The 27,672-nt window shown below is 52.1% G+C and overlaps 1 protein-coding gene across 3 annotated transcripts; it reads right to left on the bottom strand.

The window, feature by feature from the left end:
* Positions 1–59: 59 nt before the first annotated feature.
* GTF3C5 (general transcription factor IIIC subunit 5) lies at positions 60–27,630 on the bottom strand. Of its 3 annotated transcripts, none has more exons than XM_010372816.2 (11): positions 27,143–27,630; positions 17,638–17,857; positions 15,672–15,870; positions 7,968–8,142; positions 6,752–6,856; positions 4,910–5,024; positions 4,373–4,453; positions 4,055–4,152; positions 2,738–2,820; positions 1,621–1,763; positions 60–744 (listed from the first exon to the last, which is right to left on the bottom strand). In XM_010372816.2, the coding sequence occupies exons 1-11, from the start codon at positions 27,320–27,322 to the stop codon at positions 578–580; spliced, it is 1,566 nt and encodes a 521-aa protein (XP_010371118.1). In that variant the 5' UTR covers positions 27,323–27,630; the 3' UTR covers positions 60–577. The 3 variants fall into 3 exon arrangements, with proteins under 3 accessions (XP_010371118.1, XP_010371117.1, XP_030775515.1); XM_010372815.2 differs by having other exon boundaries at positions 7,947–8,142; XM_030919655.1 differs by lacking the exons at positions 60–744; positions 1,621–1,763; positions 2,738–2,820; positions 17,638–17,857 and adding an exon at positions 3,079–3,895 and having other exon boundaries at positions 7,947–8,142; positions 27,143–27,307.
* Positions 27,631–27,672: the final 42 nt, after the last annotated feature.

Raw genomic sequence — 27,672 nt, forward strand, 5'->3', positions numbered from 1 at the left:
GCCCCAAGGCAGCAAGAGACTCCCCTGCAGCCCCAACATTCACACTGAGAAACCCAGACTTCTCGGGAAACTGGTTTAATAAGGACAATTCCAGAGGGGCCTGGCTGTGGGCAAAGCTGCGCCAAACGGTTGGGATCCAGAGCCAAGGGATCTCTTGCCACCTGAGACCATGGGCCAGGCTCCCCACACTATCTCCACCGCCACAGTCATGAGAGCCAAGTGAGACTGGCCTGTGGCCTGGGGCCCCGCAGCTGCCCAGCTCCACCTCCGGCATTTACTGGTCTCATCCTGAAAGGCATTGGGCACTCACTGGCTGGATGCTGGGCTGGTTCATGGGTGGCGGAGCCAGGGCATACCCTTTGGGGATGTTCCTAACCCCTTACGACCAGAGGCAGCACCCAGCACACGTCACAGCCAGTGCTAGGGTCAGCTGCACCCTCTGCTGGGACTCCAGCTCTCCTCAGAGGGCCTCCTAGGGCCAGTCCGGGCACTGGGGGGTGGCAATGGGGAGCCCTGGCTCCCTCATTAGGCCAGACACCAGTCTGGCCGGGTCAGGAAGGCCCAGCCTTGGGCCCTGTCACACGTAGTCCAGAATCTCTGTCTCCATCTCGTTCTCACTGCCGTCGGATGGCTTGAAGTCCTCCTCCTCCTCTTCCTCCTCCTCATCCTCCTCCTCGTCTTCCCCAGACTCATACGTCAGCTGCTCTTTCCCGCCATCAGTCTTGGCTGAGCTGGAAAAGAGAGCTGGGGCCGGAGGAGACAAGGCCATGGGTGTCCCATGAAGGCTGCTGGGTGGCCCCAGAAAGGCCAGCAGGCTCTGGGGAGCCTGGTTACTACTACAAGGGTCCGAGCTCGAGCTCTGAAGAAGCTGGTGGGTAAGTATGGGGTGGAGGCCCCCCGGGAAGGTGTAGTTTAACAGGCACCCAGGGGAATACTGCAGCAGGGGAGCCATGAGCAGCTTCAAGGGCCCAGGGACCCTCAAGAGTGAACACGCCATTGTCTCTGGGAAAGGGTCCACACTCTTGATTCGATTCCCAAAGGGGGCTGAATCTGGATTCCAAGCAAGACCAAGAACCCCTGCTTCGGTCAGATCTGTGTGGCGTGGCTGGGGAGGAGTCCCCTGAGAGGGGGCTCTTATGACTCTCCCCAGCCTTGTCAGATCCACTGCCTGGCAGGTGCTGCCCCCTTCACTTCCCCTGCAGCTGGCCCTCGCTCCTGTCAGGGTTGCCTGGTTCCAGGAAGGGGTTGGGCCCCGCAGAACAGGAAGCAGACAGAGGCAGAGCCTGCACACGCAGGGCTGAAAGACGTGGGCTGGTGTGAGGGCGTCAGGTGGAGGCCCCAATGGCAGCGCCGGGCTGCTGCACCCGTCCCCTCTGGGCTTGTCTCCTGCCCCAGACCCCAGCGCTGAGGGCCTTGGCTGAGGCAGCCTCTGTGGGCGGCTGGGGTGATGCCGGCTCCTGGGCTGGGCTCTGGCTCACAATGCCCACCTCCCACCAGGGCCAGGAGCAAGATGATGCCACCTAGGTACCATTTCCCAGGAATGGGTCCCCTTAGGGAGACCTCTGTCTCCAAGGGGATCCCCAGGCATCCTGGGCCCCCTTTACCCCAAGCGGCTCTCACCAGGCCTCTTGGAGCGAATGGTCTGCCGGATCATGAGGGACATGGTGTCCCTGAGCTCGTCGCTGGTCTTGGGGAGGCACCACCCGTCCCGTTCCGTGCAGGAATTCTCGGCCCCGTCATTGCGGTGAATGATCTTCTGCAACCTGGGGGTGGGGAGAGGGTTGGGACATCAGGTCCCAGGGTGGGTCTCTGCTAAGAGATGCCAGTGTTGGCTTTTGCCGCAGGCAGAGCTGTACCGAGAAAGGCAGCCCCGTGAGTGAAGTCTACAGAGAGGAATTGGAAACACGAGCTGTGTGCTCCCAGCTGGGGCCCTAAACCTGTGTGCTCCCTGGATCCCTCACACATGTGAAGCTGGCCGTGTACCCCTGCACATGCTTCTGGTGAACCATGGCTTTCAACAGATTTCAAGATGTATTTGACGTGTTCCCGTCTCCATCTCCTCCCATCCCAGTGCCCTTTCCCTGCAATTCTTTTTTTTTTTCCCAAGACGGAGTCTCGCTCTGTCGCCCAGGCTGGAGTACAGCCGCGCCATCTTGGCTCACTGCAAGCTCCGCCTCCCGGGTTCACGCCATTCTCCTGCCTCAGCCTCCCGAGTAGCTGGGACTACAGGTGCCCACCACCACATCTGGCTAATTTTTTGTATTTTTAGTAGAGACGGGGTTTCACCGTGTTAGCCAGGATGGTCTCGATCTCCTGACCTCATGATCTGCCCACCTCGGCCTCCCAAAGTGCTGGGATTCCAGGTGTGAGTCACCGCGCCCGGCCCCCTGCAATTCTTTAAACATCACTGAGAACAAGTCGATAAAAGGTTTCTGGGGTCTGATGGGTCCTGGGATTGAGAACCACTCATGGGGCCTTCATGTGGACAGTGGAAGAGGGGCAAGGACACAGCAGCAAGAACTGTGTCTGCGCAGTTTGGAGCCGCGGCTTTCTACAGGGCACTGCCTCTGCGAGGACCGCCAGCACACCAGGGCTCTCGGCAGCACCAAACTCCCAGACAGGCGAGTGTTCTTGCGGGAGATGATGGCCGACGTGAAGTGGAAGAGCTGCAGAGAGCACTTTGGTCCCTGGGTCCCATGGGTCCCCCTCAGTGTCTCAAGGCCCCTCCTATACGTACTCTTCCACATTCAAGTCGCATAACTGGTAGAACATCTGCCGATAGGGCGGCAGGGCCCCTTCCCGGAAGATGTAGACGGAGTCCTGGTGAAAAAGGGGGAGAGAGACAGGGAAGGTTAGCCAGAGCCCTGGGGGGCTGCCAGTGTTAGAGACTCCGTGTAGGCTCCCATGGAGTCTCTCCAGGGAGCTGACTGGTCACCAGGACCAGGTTGGGCAGACAGGCTGGAAGGCCAGGGAGCAGTTGGGGAAAAAACAAGGTTTAACTCCCTGGGACACTCTAGGAGAGGCAGAGGAGCACCAGGCCCTCCCGGGGCCACTGGAAACGGTGAGCCCGCATGTGCAGCAGGCCATGGCACCCATGGCATGGGGCCAGCACTAGCCTTGTGCCGGGCTCTGCTCTCTGTGCCTTCCTGCACTCTGACCTTATCCCTCACCCACTGCTGCTCATTTGTCACCCTATGTCCCCCTATGGGCTGCCCTGACATCTCTTCTGGGGAAAGCAGGGCTTAGTGAGTGTTTACTCTCTCCTTTCCGTACCCAGCCATATAGTTCTAGAGGTAAGGATAATGGCCTCCCAGGAGAGGCCTCGGGAGGAGGCAGGCCACACAGGCTGTGGCATGATTGCCCCTCACTGGGAAGACAGCAAAGATCTCAAAAACCTGGGGAGCAGGCAGGGGCCTCCGGACATGGGGAAAGCGAGTCCCTCACATCGCCCGTCTCTGCTGCACTCATCACTGCTGCCTGCTCCCTCGGCAGGTGATTCCACCATGCGGGACGACCCCTTCTCAGCCTCCCCCAGGACTGTGGAGCGGCTTGCGGGAGCCTGAATGTGGGAATAGCTCTGAAAACTGCCAACCCGTGCCAGGCAATCACACTGACAGAAACGTGAGCCAGTGAGGCTCCTGCCACAGCTGCGGCCCACATGGCTGGCTCTGGCTCTGTCCTTCTGCGTGTGCCCAATTCCGATCATTCCAGGAGTGGTCATGTGGCTCAGTGGGGGCCCAGGCTCCCAAAGGGCTCGAGAAGGACAGCCACATGCAGCTGCTGGCACCAGGCTTCCCTGTCTGAGACCTGTCACCACCTCTTTGCCAGATGTCCCCAACACATACAGCCCCGAGGCTTTGCACCGAGTTCTTGCCCTCAGTGTCTGAAGGCTGTCCTAAAAGCGGGCAAGGTGCTGAGGCCCCAGTGGGCAGAGCTGCCCTAATCACACCCCTCCAGCCCACCTACAGGGTGCCCAGCCCCGAGAGGGAGGTCCTCCCCTCTATTCCCGGCCTCCCCTGGGAGCCACTCCCTCCTGGGGCTCAAGGGCGCCCACCTTGAGCTTGTACTTGCTGGAGGCTGGTTTCCGAGCACCGCTCGTCCCCGATGGGCCCAGGCCCTGCTTCAGGTCATGCATGGTGACAAGCTGGCTGGCTGCGTGGGGACAACAGCAGTGCTTGGCATGTGCAGGGTGGGGAGGAGGTATCTCTCCCAACCACGCCCTGCCCTCCTGCCTGCCCACCCCCTCCTAGGGGAGGAATGACCGGTAGAGCCCTGGAGTGACCCCCAGGAACCACCTCCCCATCTGGGTCCAGGTGCCCCGCCTTCCTTGGCAAATCACTCATGACCCACAAAAGGCGCTTGGCACACTTACGTGTCTTCTTGACCGTGATGGGGAGGCTATAGTTGTAGGTGCTGCGCTTTGCTTTGACTGGCAAGTCGCTGGGGGCGTAACCTGCAGGTTACGTAACAAGCATGTCAGGAGGGTGGGCACAGGGCCCGTCGGCACACAGCACTGAACTGGAGATGGGAGTTGGGTCCATGGGGCCAGCTCCTGAGAGGGCAACTCCAGGCTGCCAAGCATGCCACTGCAGTCACCAATGCATCCCAGCACTTCCCAGGCGGGGTGGACACAGATGCTCTCACAAGTGCCTGGCCTGCGTCACAGGACCATAGGGCACGTGGGGTCACTCAATGAGGGACTGTGGTTCAGAAACGGGGCGGTCAGCGGTGGGGCCAGCACAGAACTGAGACTTTCGTTTCCATACCATTCTGCATCCAAGAGTCTCAGCAAAGGGAGCAAAAGGTTTTTTTATTCTCTCCAAATGAAAATATTCTTACTACCAAAGAGAATGCTAGAAACTGAAAGATAGAGAGAAAGGCAGGAAGCAAAGCTTTCAGGAGTTTTTACCGTGTTTCATTCCACAGCGGATTCGGAAATCGAGGACTTGGTAAATCTTGGCATCAGGGTTTTTTCGGGGGTCATACCCAAATCGAATCCACAGGCTGCGCCAGGGGCCTGTTATCTGGAGACAGAAAAGGTGGGAATCATGTGAGGTGAGGTGAAGGCCCAGGTCCCTGGGTGGGGCAGAGCCTACACCGAGGAAGAAGAGCTCAGGAGCTGGGGACAAGGCTCTGGATGCCCAGGCCTGCTCTGCCATGTGCAGGCCCTGTCACCTTGGTGAGGGCACGTGGCCTTTCCAAACCTTGGTCATCCTGTCAGATGGAGGGAACAGGAGCACCCTTTCCTGTGAGTTCTTTTATTTGTTTTTCTGAGAGAGGGTCTCACTCTGTTGCCCAGGCTAAGTGCAGTGGCACAATCACGGCTCACTGCAGCCTCAATCTCCTGGGCTCAAGCGATCCGCCTACCGTAGCCTCCCAAGTAGCTGGGACTACAGGCATGAGACACCACACCCAGCTAATTTTTAATTTTTTTGTAGAGATGGGGTCTCACCATGTTGCCCAGGCTGGTCTTGAACTCCTGGATGCAAGCAATTCTCCCGCTTCAGCCTCCCAAAGTACCAGGATTCTAGGCACGAGCCATCATGCCTGCCCTCCCACGGTTTTGGAGAGGATTAAATGAGATAGCACCACGGAGCCTTTATCACGGTTCCTGGCACATATTAAGTGCCCAGTGTTACTATTGGTGTAATTGATGAGATGTCTTCTGTCCCCAAAGGGAGCTTTTGAATGGCTTATGTCTAAAAAGCCAATGCCAGCCAGGCGTGGTGGCTCCCGCCTATACTCCCAGCACTTTGGGAAGCCGAGGCAGGCGGATCACTTGAGGTTAGGAGTTCGAGACCAGCCTGACCAACATGGCGAAAACCCGTCTCTACTAAAAATGTAAAAAAAGAAAATCAGCTGGGCATGGTGGCGTGCTCCTGTACTCCTGGCTACTTAGGAGGCTGAGGCAGGAAAATCACTTGAATCCCAGCAGCGGAGGTTGCAATGCGCAGAGATCATACCACTGCACTCCAGCCTGGGAGACAGAGTGAGACTCCATCTCAAAATAAATAAATAAATAAATAAATAAATAAATAAATAAATAAATAAATAAAACAGAATAAAATAAAATAAAATAAAAATAAGATAAAATAAAATGCCAACACCAAGCAGCAAAGGTGGTGCTCCTGAGCCGAGAGTCCAACACGGCAGGAGGAATGAGTCTTTCCTGTGCCCCACTGCCTGTTGCAGGCCCTCACGGTCATGTCTTACGCTGGCCTCCCCTAATGCTCTGTGAGGCCTCACGGCGGCGAGGATCCCTTTCCCACCAGCATCTTTGGGAACCTCAGTAATGACATCCATCTTTACATGCTTGGAGATCAAAGAGGGATCTGCCTCCCACTGAACCCCACTCAACACAGGTGGAGGACGACACGGGCCACTGTGGTCAGGGGCTGGGTTCTGCAGCCCAACAGGCTGTGGAGAGCGTCCTGGACTCAGAGAGCTGAAACTTTTCCAGTTGGCTTTAATAAGCTGTCTTAGGGATGCTAGGATTGGGGGACCAGGACAGAGGGGAAGGAAGGCTGGAGGTGCCAGGACTGGCGAGGTGCCAGGTTGGGGGTAGGGTAGGAAGGATGAGGACCAGGCCAGGGTGGGTAGGAAGGATGGGCCAGGATGGGGGTGGGGCAGGAAGGACGGGGAGCCAGGATAGGGGGTTGGCTGCTCTTACTGTGGCTCTAAGACATCACAGCAGGGACCAGGGACCACATGCGTGGGAACCAAGGCAGGTGGGCGGGCAGCTGACACTCACCATGTAATAGGCTATGAAGGGAAGCAAGACCTTGAGCTTGTCTGGGTGGACGCTGATGTTGGCCTTGACAGCATTCCGAGACCAGATGGGACGGATGTCAAACAGCTGGGGAGGCCAAGGGCAGAGGCTGAGAGGAGCACCAGCAGCTTCCACCCTTCTGCCCTGAACTCCCCAACATGGGCTGGGCCCCAGGGGCCCCTCCAGAGAGGAGCTGGTAGAGGATAGGGGCTGGACACACAGGGCATGGCCCTAGGACCCGCTGCACTCACTCTCTCACCCCGTCCCTCAGAAGCCTGGGCGGCACGCCACCCTGTGCCAAGTGCAGTTGTGGGGCTGGGGCCCTGAAATGACCACAAGAGACATAGTCGTTGTCCTCTTACAGCCCACAGCACAGCAGGGAGCAAGGCTTGGGCGGGGGACGTGCTAGAGTCCCAGGGTCCCCATGCTGCCCCAATCTACAGAACAGGTGCCTGAGGTGGGACATCGTCAGAGGTAAAGGGGACAGCCTGGCTTGGGGAGGACTGCAAAGGTCAGGGTGGCCGGAGTGTAGTGGGCCAGGGGGCCGGGGCAGCGGGCCTCACAAGCCAGTTCAGGTCAGGAATGTGGGCTGTGCCTGGAGGGCAATAAGGAGCCACTGACAGTGTGCCCCAGTGACGGCTGGAAATCAACAAGATATCCACGTGGTCTCCCACAGGCACACTGTGTAAGGAAAGAGCCGGGCTCCAGGTGGCCGTGGCCTCACTGTGAACCTGATACTCATGCCAGTGGGGATGCAGGCCTCCATGGCACCTGCAAGCCCGGGGAAGGTGGGCTGCCTGGCAGCACGGCTCCAGATCTAACGGTAAGAAAGTGCTGGGCCTGGCACACTAGGTGCCCCACTGGGTTTGCTGCAATGAGTGAATGGAGGAATAAGAGCTCAGTGGATCCCAGAGCTCCACGTGTAGGTCACAACTGAACAATGCACGCGTATTTTTCTTAAGAACTCTAAGAAGCATTTTCACCCTTGGGAATGTAAAACTTATACCGACACGGCCTTTAGACATGACATCTGAAAGTGAGAAGTTCCCATGCACTAAGGAACGGGGAAAGGTCGGTGCAGCCAACCCCACAGCCAGGAACAGGGAGCAGCTGGGTAAACACGGGAGGCCAACACGGAGACTGGAGCCCCCGGGGCCGGGCGCAGTGCAGGACTTGCCTTCCTCAGCTCCTCCTCTACCTTCCGGTCCACGGGGTTAGTGCAGACTCTCCTCCACGTCTGGGCTGCAGCCTCCAGCGGCTGCTTAGGCACCTCCTCATCCTCAAAGTTGACAAAGATGGCATTGTGGGGGCGCCGGGCTCTGCTCAGGCCAATCAGGTTCTCGCCGGAGATTGGGGGGTTGTTGTAGCCTTCCCTGGGGGCAGACAGTACAGGTGAGAACAAGAGCACCAAGGCCATCCCAGGTACCCACCGGACCAGACCAGGCAGGGAGCCCAGAAGCCTGGCAAGGCCCGCAGCCACCGTGTGCCTCTCCCTGGACATCTGTGCTGGGAAAGGACCCCAGAGCTGGCTGCTAAAGGAACCTGTATTCACAGAGGAAGAGATGTGGCCACAACTGCCTATGACAACTCGGAGAAGCTCCGGGTCCTGCAGCTCTCAAGCTGGGGAAAGCCCAAAAGGTCCTAGAGGCTGGAGTGCAGGAAAGGGCACGTGTCATGGGGCTGGTAGCCCCACAAGTGCACTGAGTCAGGTGCAGCACTGTCCAACCAGTGAAAAACTGGACAGAGTCTAATGTCCAGCAGCTGGCAATGGTGAAATCACTCAAAGCACAGCTGCATGAAAGAACACGATCTACTGTCAAAACAGGGACAAGAGCTGCACTCACTGACATCTGCTTACGTGCGGTTCACTTATTTAATGCTCAAAACTAATTATACAGAGAAAGGACCATTTTCTAATAAAGCAGCTGAAACCACAGGGACTGGGAAACTTGCCCAGAGACAGAGCTCCTGGGAAGGAGCTGGGACTCCCATCCAGGAGCCTGGTTGCAAAGGTCCCATCACACACCTGTCCTGCCACCCAACAGAGCATGACTCTTCGGCTCACAAGCATCTCGACCACATGTAGGTGAATGAACAAAGGACCTCGTCACATGGCATTGTCATAAAACACAGGGGTTAAAGCCAAGGGTTCCATTTGTCCCAACACATAGAATGTCCAACACCAAGAGGGAACCCCAATGTCAACTACGGACACTGGGTGACGATGTGTCAGCGTAGGTGGATCCACTGTTAACAAGTGCCCTACTCTACTGAGACGTTGATGATGGGGCAGGCTGTGTGTGGGGGCAGCTAGGTGGCATATGAGAAATTGCTGTGCCTTCTTATTTTGCTGTGAGTCTAAAATTGCTCTAAAAAAATAAAGTCTTAAAACACACACACACGTACAAAGCAGAGATTCTAGAACTATCTCTGTGTGCTGGCACAGAACACCCTTAGGTAGACGTTTCTCAAAATATTTGTAGTGGTTACCTCTTTAAGGTTGGACACCTAACTTACACAAAAGCAGGCAGAGGCCGGTGTCAAGAACCCCCATGTGCCTGTTACCAGTTTCAACAATATCACCACATGGTTAACTGCATGTCATCTGAACCTCCACCCAACCCACGATTTTGAAGTACATTTCAAAGTAGGTCCTGGACATCATAGAATCCATTTGGGTGATTACCACCTTTTAAATTTGTTTCCATTTTACCTTAGTTTTCTACATGAGTACATATCATCTGCACACTTACAAAGAGTAATAGTAACTTTCACATTGCGAAACAAAACTAGAAAGACGGGATCAAGTCTGGGCCTTCTTTTTAAAGTGACTGCGTTAGAAACCGCACGGGACAGGTCGGCACTATCCCGTTGTCAAAGATGCCCCCAAGGAAAACCGGGTGGCCATCTGCAAGAGCAGCCCTTCTATGCCCAACCCTGTAGGGAGAGGCTGTGCAACCGAGGCTGCACCCCCAGCCCGCTCCCCGGGGCGGCCTCAGGCTGTGGTCTGTGTCACCATGATTCTAAGCAGGTGGGGAACTGCTGGCAGGGGTCGAAGGGTGCTGATGGCAAAGTCAACAAGACCATCTTGGAGAGTCCCTGAGGAGCAGGAGGGACCCACCATCCTCCAGTTAGAAGGACCCCGTCAGGCCAGCCCAGCAGCCTGCAGCCTGTGCTTGCCCACCTGGTTTGTGGGAAGCTCAATCTCCCCAGGAAGGGGCCAAGGAGGCAGTGGCTAGGCCTCTTCCCTGCCAGTCCTCACGCACCCAGCAACGTCAGCAGGGCAGGAGAATTGACAGCAGCCCTGGGAGAAAAGGCAGGTTCTTTCCAGGTGCTGGAAACCGATAAACCACATGGGGAGGAAGGGGGGCCTCAGGGCCCGAAGGCAGCTGGCCCTCCTCCCCCATTTTACCCCAGGGGCTTGAAACAGCTTCCCACTGGCCCGCAGGGCAGAGCAGACGCTCAGATGCTGCTGCCACCTAGTGCCAGGGGCGGCAGTGCAGACAAGTGCTGTTTTCATTTTTTTGAGATGGAGTTTTGCTCTTGTTGCCCAGGCTGGAGAGCAATGACACGATCTCAGTCCACTGTTTTAACTTCCACCTCCCGGGTTCAAGCGATTCTCCTGCCTCAGCCTCCCAAGTAGCTCGGATTACAGGTATGCGCCACCATGCCTGGCTAATTTTTTACATTTTTGTTTGTTTGTTTTTTGAGATGGAGTCTCACGCTGTCACCCAGGCTGGAGTGCAGTGGCGCGATCTTGGCTCACTGCAAGCTCCACCTCCTGGGTTCACACCATTCTCCTCTATCAGCCTCCCAAGTAGCTGGGACTACAGGTGCCCGCCACCACACCCGGCTAATTTTTTTATATTTTTGGTAAAGACAGGGTTTTACCATGTTAGCCCGGATGGTCTCAATCTCCTGACCTCGTGATCCACCTGCCTCTGCCTCCCAAAGTGCTGGGATTACAGGCGTGAGCCACCATGCCCGCACTGTTTTCTTTTATATATTTTTGTTTCTGACAAGAGTGAGCTGCTTGTGGTGAAGAAAAAATAAACAAAAAAACACTTTTTTTTTTTTTTTTAAAAAGAGGGTCCCACTCTGTCACCCAGGCTGGAGTGCAGTGGCACAATTACAGCTCACTGCAGCACTGACCTCCCAGGCTCAGGCCATCCTCCCATCTCAGCCTCTCAAGTAGCTGGGACCACAGGAACACGTGCCACCACACTCGGGTAATTTTTAAAAATTTTTTGTAGACACAGGGTCTCACTATGTTGCCCAGGCTGTTCTCAAACTTCTGGCCTCAAGAAATCTTCCCACCTCAGCCTCTCAAAGTGCTGGAATTACAGGCATGAGCCACTATGCCTGGCCAATAAGTAACTTTAAAAAAATAGGCTGGGTGCGGTGGCTCACGCCTGTAATCCCACCACTTTGGGAGGCTGAGGCAGACGGATCACCTAAGGTCAGGAGTTTGAGACCAGCCTGGTGAACATGGTGAAACCCTGTCTCTACTAAAAATACAAAAATTAGCTGGGCATGGTGGGGCACACCTGTAGTCCCAGCTACTCGGGAGGCTGAGGCAGGAGAATCGTTTGAACCCAGGATGCAGAGCTTGCAGTGAGCCGAGATCGCACCACTGCACTCCAGTCTGGGCAACAAGAGGGAAATTCCATCTCAAAAATAAATAAATAAATAAAAAAAACACATGTCACCCCGCTTCAAATTCTTACAGTGAGTACAATATACTTACAGAAAATTGTATCATTCTACATGTAAGAGATTTCTGCAGGGAGGCAAAGTGACTTGATTCTTTTTAGTTAATACATTTCCACAATGTTTTGTTTTTTTCTAACCGGTACAATTTATTCTTTTTTTTTTTTTTTTTTTTTTTTTTTTTGAGACGGAGTCCCGCTCTGTCGCCCAGGCTGGAGTGCAGTGGCCGGATCTCAGCTCACTGCAAGCTCTGCCTCCCGGGTTCACGCCATTCTCCTGCCTCAGCCTCCCGAGTAGCTGGGACTACAGGCGCCCGCCAGGTCGCCCGGCTAGTTTTTTGTATTTTTAGTAGAGACGGGGTTTCACCGTGTTAGCCAGGATGGTCTCGATCTCCTGACCTCGTGATCCACCCACCTTGGCCTCCCAAAGTGCTGGGATTACAGGCTTGAGCCACCGCGCCCGGCAAATTTATTCTTACAATCAGAAAAAAGCAGAGGGTGGTGGCGGTAGGGGATGTTACAGACTAGGGGACAGCAACCAAAAGAAACGTGTGTGGCCCTTGTTTGGCTCCTGAGTGGCTTTTGAGACAATCAGGATAAAGTGAACAAGGACTGGGTGTGGGTGATGTTGGGGAGTGCTGTTAGCTTTGTTGGGTAGGAGATTGGTATGGCAGGTCTGTGTGAAACACGAGTCTTCCCTGGTGGAGATCCGTGCTGCTTGTTTCTGAAGGCAGCACTGTGCCAATGGGAGTGGAAAGGGGCAGAATGTTGCTCACTGGACGCTTGTGATGGGCATGTGAGGGCTACTAGACAATTCAATTCTCTCTACTTTGAGGTATATTGGAACCTTTCTTTCTGCAATGCTTTTCTGGAGGCAGAGAATAACACACTCTCTCCTAAGGATGAAGCCTAGGCACTGGTCTTCGCTCCCCACCCCCGTTCCCTGGCTCACCTGCTCTGGGGCACAGCAGCCTGCCCAGCCTTCCTTTGCATGCGCCAATCCCCTGGTCTGGAAAGTTCTCCCTGGATCTTCACCTGGCTGGCTCTGTCTCAGCTCCAGATGTCAGTTCCTCTGAGGGCCCTTGCTGCTACCTGTAGCCCCGGCCCACTCTCCATGACCTCCTTTAAGGCTCCCCGCCATGTAATCATGCTCTGTCTAGCTCCCCACCCCTGCACTGCACCCCAGCTGCCGTGTCGTCCATGGACACCAGGCTCCAGGGAGTGCCCTGGGCCACCACAGGTGCTCAGTCAGGACATGTTAAAGGAAATATGTAATGAGGAATGAGAAGGCCCTCCCACCCCTTCAGAGAAAACTGCTGAGCCCCAAATCTTCCAGACTTTTCTAGACTTCTGTTATCACACCACCATTTACTTTTATCCCACAGAATCTGGTCTTGCACCTGCCTCTGTCATAGAGCAAGGGAGGCACCTGGGCATGGGTCCCATCAATCCACAGAGTCCACTTTTTTTTTTGTTTGTTTCTTGTTTTGTTTTTTGAGACAGGGTTTTGCTCTGTCACCCAGGCTGGAGTGCAGTGCTGTGCTCATATTCACTGCAGCCTCAAAATCCTAGGATCAACCAATTTTTCCACCTCAGCCTCCCCAGTACCTAGGGCTATACAGGTGCATGGCCCAGCTAACTTTTTTTTGTGTGTTTTTTTTTTTGTAGAGACAGAGTCTTGCTCTATTGCCCAGGCTGGTCTCAAACTTTTGGCCTCAAGTGATCCTCCCGCTCTGGCCTCTCAAATCACTGGAATTACAGGTGTGAGCCACTACACTAGGCCCAAGCCCATTCTCTTGAGGGCTGCATTTTTGGAAGCTTAAAACATGCTATGGAACAATTCTTCCACTGTGTTTGTTCCCAGAACAAGCACCACTACCTCTGGGCCAGTTTTCAAAGTCCTTTTCAGACTGGGCGCGGTGGCTCACGCCTGTAATCCCAGCACTTTGGGAGGCTGAGGTGGGCGGATCACTGGAGGCCAGGAGTTCGAGACAAGCCTGGCCAACATGGTGAAACCTCATCTCTACTAAAAATACAAAAATAAGCTGGGCGTAGTGGTGAGCGCCTGTAGTCCCAGCCACTCAGGAGGCTGAGGCTGGAGAATCGCTTTAACCCAGGAAGCAGAGGTCGCAGTGAGCCGAGATCACGCCACTGCACTCCAGCCTGGGTGGACAGAGCAAGACTCCACCTTTCAAAAAAAAAAAAAAGGCCCTTTCATTTTGCTCGTCTGTTTGCAGTAATCTTGCTCCCCTAAATCTGCGTGGGGCCCATGGATACTTGCTGAGTCCCTCTCACTGGCCAGGCTCTGTTCTGGGCACCAGGGCTATGACAGAGACCAAAGCAGGCCAAGTCGCTGCCTCTGGGGAGCATACATTATGATGCAGTTTTTTTTTTTCATGTTGTCTTTTTGTGTGTAATTTGAGAAAGTCGAGCATACAAAAGTCAGGACACCATGGCACTGGGCCACAAGCAAAGCCTGCAGAGCGGGAGAGACGGGGTGGTGCTGCCCGCAGGACCTGGCGCTGACCCCACGTCTCAGCTTCCTCATGCGTACGATGCGGGTGTCAGGAACCCTGGGGAATTGCTCCCAAGCTGGGGTGAGATGCACTCACAGCGCTGTTGCACAGGGATGTGGAATAACTGGCAGTGAGGCTGGTCAATGTTATTTATCCCCAGTTGGGTATTTTTTTTTTTTGAGACGGAGTCTCGCTCTGTTGCCCAGGCTGGAGTGCAGTGGCCCGATCTCAGCTCACTGCAAGCTCCGCCTCCTGGGTTCACGCCATTCTCCTGCCTCAGCCTCCCGAGTAGCTGGGACCACAGACGCCCGCCACCACGCCCGGCTAATTTTTTGTATTTTTAGTAGAGACGGGGTTTCACCGTGTTAGCCAGGATGGTCTTGATCTCCTGACCTTGTGATCTGCCCGCCTCAGCTTCCCAAAGTGCTGGGATTACAGGCGTGAGCCACCGCACCCAGTTGGGTATTTTCAAACTTGTTTTCCTCATTTTGTTTTCATAGTAGTCAATCTTGGATTTTATATAAAGGAAATCCTATTCTTCCATGTCAATGTGTGGCATTTGACAATTTGAACATTTGACAATGGCCAGGCCTGCCTTTCCAACAGCCCCAGGGGTCTCTAATTATGTCAAGAACTTCTGAGTTACAAAACTCATTTCATCTGAATTGCATGTGGGCTTGGGCAGGCTGTGCACATGGGAGGTGTGGTGGGTGGCGGTGGCTGCACTATGAGTCACGGCCATTGGCTTTTCATAGCTCTTGGTGTAGGAGAAACCCACTACTGATGAGAGAGAGAGTGAGCGCCTGTCCTCAGGAGAGGCACCATGTTCGGGAGGGGACACAGACCATAACCAAGTACAGAGCAGGCGAGAGCTGTGTAGAGTCACAGATGCCTTGAGAAGGATGACACTGGGCGATGGGCAGGGTCAGGGGTTCCCTGAAGCGACCTCCAGCTGCACAGGGCAGACCAGGAAAGGGTAAACAGCTGGGGTGAAGTGGGACCAAGGCTTGGCAGGTGAGTGTGGCAAAGAGAGGAGGGCAGGGGAGGGACAGATGATCAAGAGGCTGTGAAATTTCTGCCAGGGACAGGGACGGTGAGGCTACGGGGAACAAAGGAGGTAGGAAAGAGCTGGGGTCAGAGAGTGGGACGTTCCCAGGCGGCTTGCTTAGGTAGGTGTCATTACTAGTGACAGCAAGGTCCAGAGACTGGCTGGTCAGCCATGACCGGGGATTAAGCCAAAGGACATTTCTCAGCAGGAACCCACATGTCCCACAGTCACATTTTTTTGCACTGTCCTCAGGGGTGAGGCCAACCTGGTGATCACACAGGCCACTGCTTACTAAGGCCCCGTTCTGTACTCAGCCCTGTGCCGAGAACTGCACGCACTTTTTAAATTCAATCCCAGTACCTCTGTTGGGTAGGTACTACTATCATCCCATTTTCTTTTTTTTTTTTTTTAGAGACAGAGTTTCACTCTGTCACCTGGGCTGGAGTGCAGTGGCGCAATCTTGGCTCACTGCAACCTCTGCCTCCCGGGTTCAAGCGATTCTCCAGCCTCAGCCTCCCGAGTAGCTGGAATTACAGGTGTGCACCACCACACACAGTGCGTGAGCCTCTGCACCCAGCCCATCCCATTTTCAGGATGGAGAACCGAGGCCACATGGAGAGGGGCCTTACCGGTGCTGGGTCTCTGGTCGGTAGAAGTAGTCCACCGGAGCGTCCAGCCGGGAGAAGATAGGCGGCGGGATGTAAAGCGGCAGCTCCTGGTGGAAAAAGGCCTCCTTCTCAGGCCGGAGCATGAGCACCTTGTCATACATTGACGTATGCTTGCCGCCTGCTTCCGTATGCACGGCCAAGTACTGGAAGTCAGACATCCCTAGAAAGAAAGGTGGGCAGATGGCAGACAATGAGTCCAGGGATACCTGTCTGGGAATGGGCAGCTGCCACACACCGACACCCACGTCTGCTTAGGGAGGTGCTGAGTGGGCCACATGGTGGAGGCTGCAGGGTGAGGGTGGCAGGAAAACACACCCTTCCCAAACGCTTCTGCAAAGTTGGCTTGATGCAGTCCAAGTCACTTACATAAAAATTATTTTGGGGAGGTGGGTAGCTACATGACAGGTGAGGATGGAGTCCAGGTCAGTGCTTCTGAGACGTATGTTACTTTTACCTGTAAAAACTGCAATTACCTTTGCACCAACCTAATAACATGCATATGAATCACCCGGGATCTTGCTAAATGCAGGTTCTGACATGGCACATTTCTACCAAGCTCCCAGGTGAGGCTGATGCTGCCAGTTCAGAGACACACACTGAGCAGCAAGGTGTTGGTTCAATTTGATTAAAAAAATACGAGGTGTAATGTTTTATGAATCACTTGGGAAACCTTGTCCCAGAAAGAACAGCCCTCTTTGGTGAATGCCATGACCCACCAGAATGACTGCCACTGAAAATACCCAACCCATGGGACCCCAGGTCCTGCTTCTCCTTCATTTCACTTTCTTCTTCCCCTCTTTTCTCTTTCTAGTCCTCTTTTCCCTTCTCAATCTTTAAACTCTTCAGATTCTGCCTAGACCTGCAGCTGTAACTCAGCCATCTCTAAGGCTTGTTAGTAACATGCCAGGCACCTCCTGTGGTCCACAGCCTGGCCCATTCACGGGCACTGCCTCCCGGAATCTTCACCAGGGCCTAAGGAGCAGGCTCTGCAGCCCGCACTGCACAGACAAGGAAACTGAGGCTCAGGGAAGCCAAGTCACCTCCCAAAGAAACTGGCAGGGCTCAGGCAGGCACAATGCCAGAGTCTGTGTGTTTCTCACTCCCGTCTCCCTCCCTTGCCTCATTGCTTCCTCCCTGGGGTTCCTTGTAGGTGGCAAACCTGATGGAGGGCTCCACGAGGGACGTTCAACCTGCTGAGAATTCAGAGGAGCAGGAGGTCTCAAGGGGCTTCGGCAGCTAGGTGGGCAAGACCAACAGCAGCCGAGACCAAGAGAAGGTTCAAGACACTGTGGTGGGGGAAAGACTGGAGGAGGTCTACTGACCAGTTTTACTTGGTCCCATACAATGGTTTCATTAAAAGGTAGGAGATTTCTGGCCGGGCGCGTTGGCTCAAGCCTGTAATCCCAGCACTTTGGGAGGCCGAGACGGGCGGATCACGAGGTCAGGAGATCGAGACCATCCTGGCTAACACGGTGAAACCCCGTCTCTACTAAAAAATACAAAAAAACTAGCCGGGCGAGGTGGTGGGCGCCTGTAGTCCCAGCTACTCGGGAGGCTGAGGCAGGAGAATGGCGGGAACCCGGGAGGCGGAGCTTGCAGTGAGCTGAGATCCAGCCAGTGCACTCCAGCCTGGGAGACAGCGAGACTCCGCCTCAAAAAAAAAAAAAAAGTTAGGAGATTTCTAGCTTAACAACGCTGATGATTGGCAGCAATCAGCCCGCAGTCTCTGGGGAACTGCTGGCTGGCGGGAAGAAAGGCTGCCTCCTGGATGGGGCCTGTGCCCCGCTGTGTCCCCATAGCCCCTGCCCTCCTGCCTGGGCACATCCTGGGCCCCTTCACTGATGCAGATGACCCACACAGCTCCTGCAGGCAGCTGGGATGGCCGGCCCTGAAATAACCAGACACTGCAAGCACAGATTTCAGTTACCCTGAAATTTGTAAATGGTGGAGATGATGCCAAGGATCTCCATGTCAAATGTGACCTCGGAGTGGGCCTCAGTGCCCAGCGCCCCTTTCTGCCGCCTTGTTCTCTTCCTGATGCGGAGCAGCAGGCTGCTGGTACTGAAGCGGTTGGCGCACACTGGGTGGCAGTACGGGTCCTTGGGCCGGAAGTACAGCTCTAGCCTTTTGGTGGGGTCCGCGTAGATCTGTGGCAAGGCCAAAGGAGACAGAGTGAGGCAGTGACAAGCCAAGCAGCCAGTGAGAAGCTGCTCCTCTCTCAAAAAAAGTCTGACAGTGATCCAGGAAGGGCCAGGAGGCTCACGTTTCATTCTGGACTCTTAATTCCAAAAGGCTCATTTTTTAAACCCATGTATCTTAGTTTTTATCTAGTGGAGAAAATGAGAATCATCTCCTTCCTTCTAAGAAGTTGTGAAGTTGGAGATGACAAGTGCCAGCTAAGTAAATGCCATCATCCATCAAATGCCTGCTCAGTGTGGGGCGTCAGGTTGTCCTTCTGGCAACACTTGAGGGGAGGTACTATCACCCTTATCTTGGAGGGAACTCGGGCTTGGTGCAGGGTGGAGTGGCTTGTCTAGGGCTACCTACTCTAACAACTACCCACCATAAAGGGTCTTGGTATTCAGTCTCATATGCAAATGTTTCGAGGTCCAAATGAGATTAAATCAATCAGTAACAACCATCTGGGCTCTGGCTTGCTGTTACCTCTAGCTTTCCAAGCATATGAGACTGAATACCAACACACTTTTGGGTTCCTCTCCTTAAAAACCCCAAGAATAGCATCTATGTCATAGGACTGTTATGGTTCAATATGAATAAAGCACAGTGCCTGGTGCCTAACTCATGGTAGACATTCAACATGTGCCACTTCCATCTGAATGAATACTTGCCCGATGCTGGGTCACAATGAGCATCGGATGTGTGCATATGAAAGCACCAACAATGTGAATACGGATGAGGTCACCTACGTGCTGGTGAGCTGGCTCCCAACACCCAGCACAGGGTCTGGCCCTTAGGATGTGATCAGGAACTACCTAGAGAGAGAATGAAGATGACTTTGTCCTCAGGAATCTCCTCCTCATGAAACACACACCTCTGAGTCCTGATGGGGTGGGAATGAACCCAAGCGTAGGCCTGGCACAGGGAGGTGCTCAAGAAACATGAGGAGACTGAATGGGTAATGAAGGTCCCTTCCCAAAGTGCTCACGCTGTCACTGGGTACACATGATCCCTGAGGTTAGCGAGAGGAAGGATTCTGTCAAAGCCATAAATCAAGTGAATAATATAAAAGAAGAAGCCAGGGGCAGTAGCTCATGCCTGTAATCCCAGTACTTTGGGAGGCCAAGGCGGGTGGATCACGAGGTCAGGAGATCAAGACCATCCTGGCTAACATGGTGAAACTCCGTCTCCACTAAAAATACAAAAAAATTAGCTGGGCGTGGTGGCGGGCGCTTGTAGTCCCAGCTACTCAGGAGGCTGAGCCAGGAGAATGGCGTGAACCTGGGAGGCAGAATTTACAGTGAGCCGAGATTGCACCACTGCACTCCAGCCTGGGCGACTGTCTCAAAAAAAAAAAAAAAAAAAAAAAAAAAAAAAAAAAAAAAAAAGAATAAGCCTAAAACCTATCATTAAAAGTCTCATTAGGGACAGGCTCCTTGAACCTCGTAATGTCCCCTTATCCCAACACTGCCTGTAAGAAAGTCAGATGGGTCATACCAACTAACGAAAAACCTCTGGGCCATCAACCAGATATTCCAGAATATTCACCCTGTTGTCCCTAATCCTTACACCCTCCTCAGCAAAATTCCATGTGACCATCAGTGGTTTATGGTCACATATTTAAAGGATGCTTTTTCGGCATGCCCCTTGGCTAAGGACAGCCGAGACATTTTTGCTTTCGAATGGGAAGATCTCCATTCTGGATGGAAGCAACAGTATTGATGGACAGTTCTCCCCCAAGGCTTCACAGATTTCCCTAACCTCTTTGGTCAGATTCTAGAACAAGTTCTAAAACAAATTTCTACCCCAAAACGCATATGCCTGCTCCAATACGTGGATGACCTGCTGGTATCTGGTGAAACTATAAAACAGAGAGCTGCCCTGTCCATCCACCTCCTTAACCATTTGCAAGGAAAAGGGTTAACGGTTTCAAAGGGAAAGCTTCAATTCATAGAGCCAGAAAGTAAATACCTAGGACACTCGATAAGTAAGGGCGAACGAAGGACAGGGCCTGAACGACTTGAAGGGATTGTGTCCTTACTTTTGCCTAAAACTAAGCAGGAACTCAGAATAATTCCTAGGATTGGCTGGATATTGCCGCTTACGGATTGACTCAAACGCCCTAAAAACAAAACCTTTATACCTAAAGTTTGCCTAAGAAAAGCCTGACCTCTTCTGTGGACCTCTGAAGAAATCCACTGGGTTGAAGAACTAAAAACATCTGCTCGTAACTGCCCTGTCCTAGCCCTGCCTTCCCTAGAAAAGCCATCTCACCTTTTCATTAAACAAGGGGGTAGCTTTAGGAGTACTTACTCAAGAACATGGGGGTCACTGGCAACCTGTGGCCTTGCTGTTGAAAGTTTTAGATCCAGTAACCTGTGGATGGCTTGAATGTATCCATCGCGGATACCACTTTGTTAACAGAAGAAAGCAGAAAGCTGATCTTTGGGGGAAATTCAGTTGTGAGCACACCTCATCAAGTTAGAACTATCTTAAACCAGAAGGCAGGGAGATGGCTCACTGACTCAAAAACTTTAAAGTATGAAGCCATCCTGTGAGTGAGATGATTTAACACCAACCTCTGTAATTCACTTGACCCACAAGGTTTCCTAACAGGGAATCCAAATCTAAAAGGACCTGAGCATGAGTGTTTAGATTCAGGCCCGATGTAAGGGAGACCCCTTTCAAAACAGGGCAGCACTTATTTATAGATGGCTCTTCCGGGGTAACTGAAGGAAAAAGACATAATGGATATTCAGCAGTCTGTGGGGAAGACCTTGCAGAAGGAGAGTCAGAAAGGCCGCCCAATCATTGGTAAGCTCAAACATGTGAATTATTTGCAATGAATCAAGCCTTAAAGCACTTGCAAAACCAAGAAGGAACTACTTATTCTGATTCCAAGTACACCTTTAGGGTAGCTCATACATTTGGAAAAATTTGGACCGAACGAGGTCTCATTAATAGCAAAGGCCAAGACCTTGTCCACAAGGAATTAATCACCCAAGTATTAGGTAACCTCCAGTTGCCAGAAGAAATAGCTACTGTCCATGTCCCAGGACACCAGAAAAGTCCTTCTTGTGAAAGTTGAGGGAATAACCTGGCAGATCAAATAGCCAAACAAGCCACCATTTCCTCTGAAATGCTCACTTTTCACCTAACCCCTTGTCTTCCTCCCCTGACTGCAGTTCCCATCTTCTCTTCAACTGAAAAAGAGAAATTAATAAAAACAGGGGCCAAAGAGAATCCTGAAGGAAAATGGGTATTATCAGACCAAAGAGAACTGTTATCCAAACCCTCATAAGAGAAGTCTTATCTCAGCTGTATCAAAGAACTCACTGGGGACCCAAGCCGTGTGTGACGCAGTTCTCAGGGTTTAGGGATGTGTAGGAATTTATACTCTGGCAAGACAAGTTACAGATAGTTGTCTAACATGCAAAAAGACTAATAAGCAGACCCTAAGAAAACCACCCCTTGGGGAAGGGAGTCCAGGGTTAACCATTCCAAAGTGTCCAAATTGAGTACACCGACATGCCCCCAATCGGTTGCCTGAAGTACTTATTAGTGATAGCAGATCATTTTACGCACTGGATGGAACCTATTCCCTTTGCAAGTGCAACTGCTAATAATGCAGTTAAAGCACTGACTGAGAATATTATACCCAGGTTTAATAGATTAATAGAAAATACTGATTCAGATCATGGGACTCATTTCACTGCACATGTCATCAAGAAACTAGCCCAAGTACTAGACATAGCATTGGAATACCATACTTCCTGGCACCCACCTTCATCAGGAAGAGTGGAGAATGAACCAAACTCTGAAGAGCCACTTAACCAAATTAGTCTTAGAGACTCGGTTGCCATGGACTAAATGCTTTCCCATTGCCTTGTTAAGAATCCGAACTGCCCCTTGGAAAGATGTTGGCTTATCACCTTATGAAATGCTATATGGGTTGCCTTATCTACACTCCAGTGCTGATATTGCTACGTTTGAAACAAAAGATCAGTTTCTCAAAAACTATAAACTTGGTCTATCCTCCAGCAGGACTAAAGGCCTCTTAGCACAGATGCCACCCCTAGAGTTTTCCAGCACACCAGCATCAGCCTAGGGATGACATTCTCATCAAAAGCTGGAAGGAGGGAAAACTCGAACCAGCTTGGGAAGGGCTTTATCTGGTACTCTTAACTACTGAAACAGTGATCTGAATGGCTGAAAAGGGATGGGCACTACACGGGGGTGAAAGAAGTAACTTCCACAGACAGGGAAAAATGGGCTGTCACCCCAGGACCCACCCCCACCACACTAACTAACCCTAAAAAGGGCTTAATAATCACTTGTTTATTTTTCCTTTTCTTTCCAACAGAAGGTCATCTTGTCATCACTGTGACTCAGGCTAATTATCCCTTGACCCTTCAGTTGGATGCCTGTTCAGTTATCCTGTGCGGCTACGAACAAGCTCAAAGGCAGCTATCCAACGTAGGTAAGTATCTATGTCCATATCGCAGAGTCAAACAAGTATAAGTATGGAGCCTTAAAGGGCCCCTGTGGTGACTGGGCAAATGTTTGGTGGACCACTTAATATGGCGGGTGGACGGCCAACCCCCTCCTTTAAATAAGCTGCGGAAACTTTTTTTTTTTTTTTGAGACGGAGTCTAGCTCTGTTGCCCAGGCTGGGGTGCAGTGGCGCGATCTCGGCTCACTGCAAGCTCCGCCTCCCGGGTTCACGCCATTCTCCTGCCTCAGCCTCCCGAGTAGCTGGGACTACAGGCGCCCGCCATCTCGCCCGGCTAGTTTTTTGTATTTTTTTTTTAGTAGAGACGGGGTTTCACCGTGTAGACCAGGATGGTCTCGATCTCCTGACCTCGTGATCCACCCGTCTCGGCCTCCCAAAGTGCTGGGATTACAGGCTTGAGCCATCGCGCCCGGCCGCTGCGGAAACTCTTAACAAAAACTCCAACTTATCCGTGGTTCCACTCCACCAAATTGTAAGCCACTGAAGTGTAACCCCTTATTGCTAATTACAGATAATCCCCAAACAATGGCCCAAGAACCCTCTGTATTTGGAGGGTATGGGTTAGAAGCACACGTTACAGGGCGGGATCCCATAGGAACCCTCTCTCTAAGGTTGGCTGGACCATCGGCAGCTAAAAACAATGAAGAAATCCAGACCCAGGGTCCAAGGAACGTATGGGACCCAACGCTCTCCCCAAACATATCAGGTCCAGCGTTCCCCTCCCATCTCCAGGACGACCCTGACAAAGTAGCAGTTGTAGAAGTAACAGACCTAAAGCAAACTCTAGCAACTGAAACAGGGTACGGAGATGCAAATGCCTGGATAGAATGGATTAAATATTCCGTCCGCACTTTAAACAAAAGCAATTGTTATGCTTGTGCACACGGTAGACCAGAGGCCCACATTGTCCCCTTTCCTCTTGGATGGTCCTCCAGCCGAGCGGACATGGGCTTAGGTAGCTCTTTTACAGAACCCCACAGCCTGGGGTGACAAATGGTGCCGACCTCTCTCTCTGCCGTTCCCTGAAGTTCAACACCCTGCGGGTCAGCCCCCAAGGGCTATCCAGCTTCCGTCTCTCAAGGCCAATTTTCCTTTGCGTCTCTTGTGATGGAAAATTTGGCATTCCTTGGAGATCTAACAGGATGCAGTGAGCTTAAGCCCTTCCAAGAGCTTACCCATGAGTCTGCCCTTAGTCATCCTGAGCGGAGGTATGGTGGCATTGTGGTGGACCATTACTGGATACTCTGCCAAGTAACTGGAGTGGTACTTGTGCTCTGATCCAACGGGACATCCCTTTCACTCTGGCATTTCATCAACCAGAAGTAAAAACAAAGCACTATAGAGTAAGAGATGCCCCCCATGGTTCCTTTGACCCTCATGTTTATATAGATGCCATTGGAGTTCCCCGAGGGGTACCTGATGAATTTAAGGCTCGTAATTGAATAGCTGCAGGATCTGAGTCTATGTTTTTCTGGTGGCTAACTATAAATAAAAATGTGGACTGGATAAATTACATCTATTACAACCAGTAACAATTTGTTAATTATACGAGGGATGCTATCAAAGGAATAGCTGAACAACTAGGGCACACCAGTCAAATGGCTTGGGAAAATAGAATAGCATTAGAAATGATACTAGCAGAGAGGGGTGTGGTTTGTGTCACGGCTGGAACCCAAGTTGTATTTTTATCCCTAATAATACTGCTCCTGACGGAATCCTAACAAAGGCACTGCAAGGTCTTACTGCTTTACCCAATGAGCTAGCTTAAAATTCTGGGATAAACAATCCCTTCACTGATCTCATGGGAAGATGGTTCGGCAGGTGGAAAGGACTTATGTCCTCGATCCTTATCTCCCTTGCCATTGTAATAAGCATGTTTATTCTCGTAGGATGCTGTATCATACCCTGTGCCCGAGGGTTAATACAAAGACTTATTGAGACAGCTCTCACTAAAACCTCCAATTTTCCCCCGCCTTATTCAGACAAACTTCTACTTTTAGAAAACCAAGGAGAACAGTAAAGTCAAGACATGCTGAAAAGGTTTGAAGAGGAAGAATTATGAAAATCAAGAGGGGGAAACTGTTGGATACACTGAATGCTTCTTCAAAGATTCAGCTTGTTCAACTCCTTTGTTCCTTGTTCTCCATCTTCAAAGCCTAACTTCCTTGTTCTTTGTGCCGCCTTGCCCTTAGTTCCCCGCTGTGTTTAACTGCCCTTCCCGCCCAAACTATTCTTCCCACTGAAATCGCTCATCCTGCCACTGTAACCCACACCATGGTTCTATCTGAAATAGCCAATTGAGATCAGCTTAGATTGTGTGGTCCAACTCCAACCAGTAGGGACAGGTCACAAAAACAGGGACTGACTGCGTTAGGGATAAAAACCCCTTCCAGGCCGGGCGCAGTGGTTCATGCCTATAATCCCAGCACTTTGGGAGGCGGAGACCGGTGGATCACCTGCATTCAGGAGTTCGAGACCAGCCTGTAGCATACAGTAAATTCCTCTCCAAAGATTTCAGCCTGTTACCTTCCTTTAAATTCAAGAGGGGGAAAATTAACAAATACAATGAGTTATGAGTTCCATTTCAAGGAACCAGTATGTTAGTATGTTCAGCTTCCCTGTTCTTTGTTCTCCATTTTAAAGTTTAACTCCCGCCGGGCACAGTGGATCACGCCTGCAATCCTAGCACTTTGGGAGGCCGAGGCAGGCAGATCACGAGGTCAGGAGATCGAAACCCCCTGGCTAACACAGTGAAACGCCGTCTCTGCTAAAAATACAAAAAATTAGCCAGGCGTGGTGGCGGGTGCCTGTAGTCCCAGCTACTTGGGAAGCTGAGGCAGGAAAATGGCATGAATGCACTCAAGCCTGGGTGACAGAGCAAGACTCTGTTTCAAAAAAAAAAAAAATATAGATAGATAGATATAGAAAGATATTTATATATTTAATAAATATATAAATATTATAAATATATATATTAAAGTTTAACTCCTCGTTCTTTACACCTCCTTGCCCCTAGTTTCAGTAAACAGCCCCTTCCTAGCTTCTATCACCTGCTCTGTCCTTAGTCATCCTTAGTTACCTGCTCTGTAACCATCCTTCCCACCGAAACTACTCACCCTGCCACTCAGGCCTGTGTCCCTGCCTTCTTTGAAATAGCCAACGGGAATTAGCTTAGACTGTGTGGTCCAACCCTAGCCAATATGGGAAAGAAACAGCAGTAGAGACTAGCTGCATAAGGGATAACCCCTTCCCCTCCCTTGTCGGTGTGCTCTCGCCATTGCTTCATCAGCAAGACGCACCCTTCTATAGAAGTAAATTTGCCTTGCTGAGAAAACTTTTTGCCGGAGTGCTGATTCTTCTTCGCGGCACCCAAAATTTATTTCCAACAAGCCTGACCAACATGGTTGTGGGGAAAAGAAAAAGAGATCAGACTGTTACTGTGTCTATATAGAAAGAAGTAGACATAAGGGACTCCATTTTGTTCTGTATTTGAGATGCTGTTAATCTGTGACCCTATCCTAAACCCTGTCCTTGCAAGAGACATGTGCTGTGGTGACTCAAGGTTTTACGGATTTTGGGCTGTGCAGGACTGCTTTATTAAACCAGTGCCTGAAGGCAGCTTGCTGGTTAAAAGTCATCATCATTCTCTTAATCTCAAGTACCCAGGGACACATACACTGCAGAAAGTCACAGGGACCTCTGCCTAGGAAAGTTAGGTATCCTCCAAGGTTTCTCCCCATGTGATAGTCTGAAATATGGCCTCGTGGGAAGGGAAAGACCTGATCGTCCCCTAGCCTGACACCTGTGAGGGGTCTGTGCTGAGGACTAGTATAAGAGGAAAGAAGGCCTCTTTGCAGTTGAGATAGAGAAAAGTATCTGTCTCCTGCCCGTCCCTGGGCAATGGAACATCTAGGTGTAAAACCCGATTGTATGTTCTGTTTACTGAGAAAGGAGAAAACCGCCCGTCAGGGCTGAAGGTGGGACATGCTAGGGGCAGTGCTGCTCTTTATGCACTAAAAAGGTTTATGGAGATGTTTGCAAACGCGTATCAAGGCACAGCACTTTTCCTTAAACTTATTCAGGTCACAGAGATCTTTATTCGTATGTCTTTACTGCTGACCTTCTCCCTACAAGGATCCTATTATCCTGCCACCTCCCTTTTTCTAAGATGGTAAAGATAATGATCAATAAATACTGAGGGAACTCAGAGTTCGGTGCCAGCGTGGGTCATCTGTATGCTGAGCGCGGTCCCCTGGGCCCACTTGTTCTTTCTCTATACTTTGTGTTTCATTTCTTTTCTCAAGTCTCTCCTTCCACCTAACAAGAAACGCCCACAGGTGTGGAGGGGAAGGCCACCCCTTCACATGGTGAAACCCCATCTCTACTAAAAACACACAATTAGCAGGGTGCAGTGGCGGGCGCCTGTAATCCCAGCTACTCCCAGCTACTCGGGAGGCTGAGGCAGGAGAATCGCTCGAACCGGGAGGCAGAGCTTGCAGTGAGCCGAGATCGCGCCACTGCACTCCAGCCTGGGCAACAAGAGCGAAACTCTTGTCTGAAAAACAAAAAAACCAAAAACCTTTCCCTCCTTTGTTCAGTTAGCTCTGGCTGCCGCCATAAGAGCGAGCAGCACCCTTCTGCATAAATTTGCTAAATTTCCCTTGCTGAGAAATCCTTTGAGTGCTCGTTTTCTGTGAGACTCGGAGCTCTTATTCCAACACGGACATTCCCAGCCCCTTACCCGGGAGACGCCTTCCTCGCCGCCCAGAGTCGGCAGCATCTTAGCCACATCACGCACCACGCCCGGGTACTCCACGCACACCATGCGTCGCTCCCGCCGCAGCTCCACGGGGACAGCAGCCCCCAGCCCCAGATCGGCCGCCTCCGCCGCCATCCCTGCGCGTCTGGCAGGGCCCGCCATGGTCCGTCCCACAAAGTGCTCCCAGAGGCCTCGCCTCAATGGTTCCGCGAAGGAATCGTTCCGGGCTCCCTCACCGCTCGCGACGCCCTAACTCCCCGGGCTCAGCAAGACTCCAGGGCCTCCGGGGAGCACATGGCCCATGGGCGGCCCCATGGCTTCGGGGAAACGACCGCCGTGTCTTCCACTTTTTGTTTAAAATGAAGCGGGTTAGCCGACGGGGCGTGGCAAGCACCACTCTCTCCTACTAGCCGGCTTGGGACCCAGAGGATAATAAGACACCACCCTCCCTCGACTTCAGCCAATGAGAGTCCGAGGGCCGAGCGAGTTTTTTTTCTTAGCCAATGAGAAGT

This window comes from Rhinopithecus roxellana, chromosome 16, assembly GCF_007565055.1.
Source record: "Rhinopithecus roxellana isolate Shanxi Qingling chromosome 16, ASM756505v1, whole genome shotgun sequence".
Lineage (NCBI taxonomy): Eukaryota > Metazoa > Chordata > Mammalia > Primates > Cercopithecidae > Rhinopithecus > Rhinopithecus roxellana.

What these genes read in the sequence shown, in the direction of transcription:
- GTF3C5 (XM_010372815.2), bottom strand. Translation starts at nt 27,322, where the DNA reads ATGGCGGGCCCTGCCAGACGCGCAGGGATGGCGGCGGAGGCGGCCGAT. An exon ending in TGCGACTTGAATGTGGAAGA is followed by an intron (nt 1,764 to 2,737) that starts GTACGTATAGGA and finishes CCCCACCCCCAG; the next exon opens with GTTGCAGAAGATCATTCACC. An exon ending in CATTCGCTCCAAGAGGCCTG is followed by an intron (nt 745 to 1,620) that starts GTGAGAGCCGCT and finishes CTCCGGCCCCAG; the next exon opens with CTCTCTTTTCCAGCTCAGCC.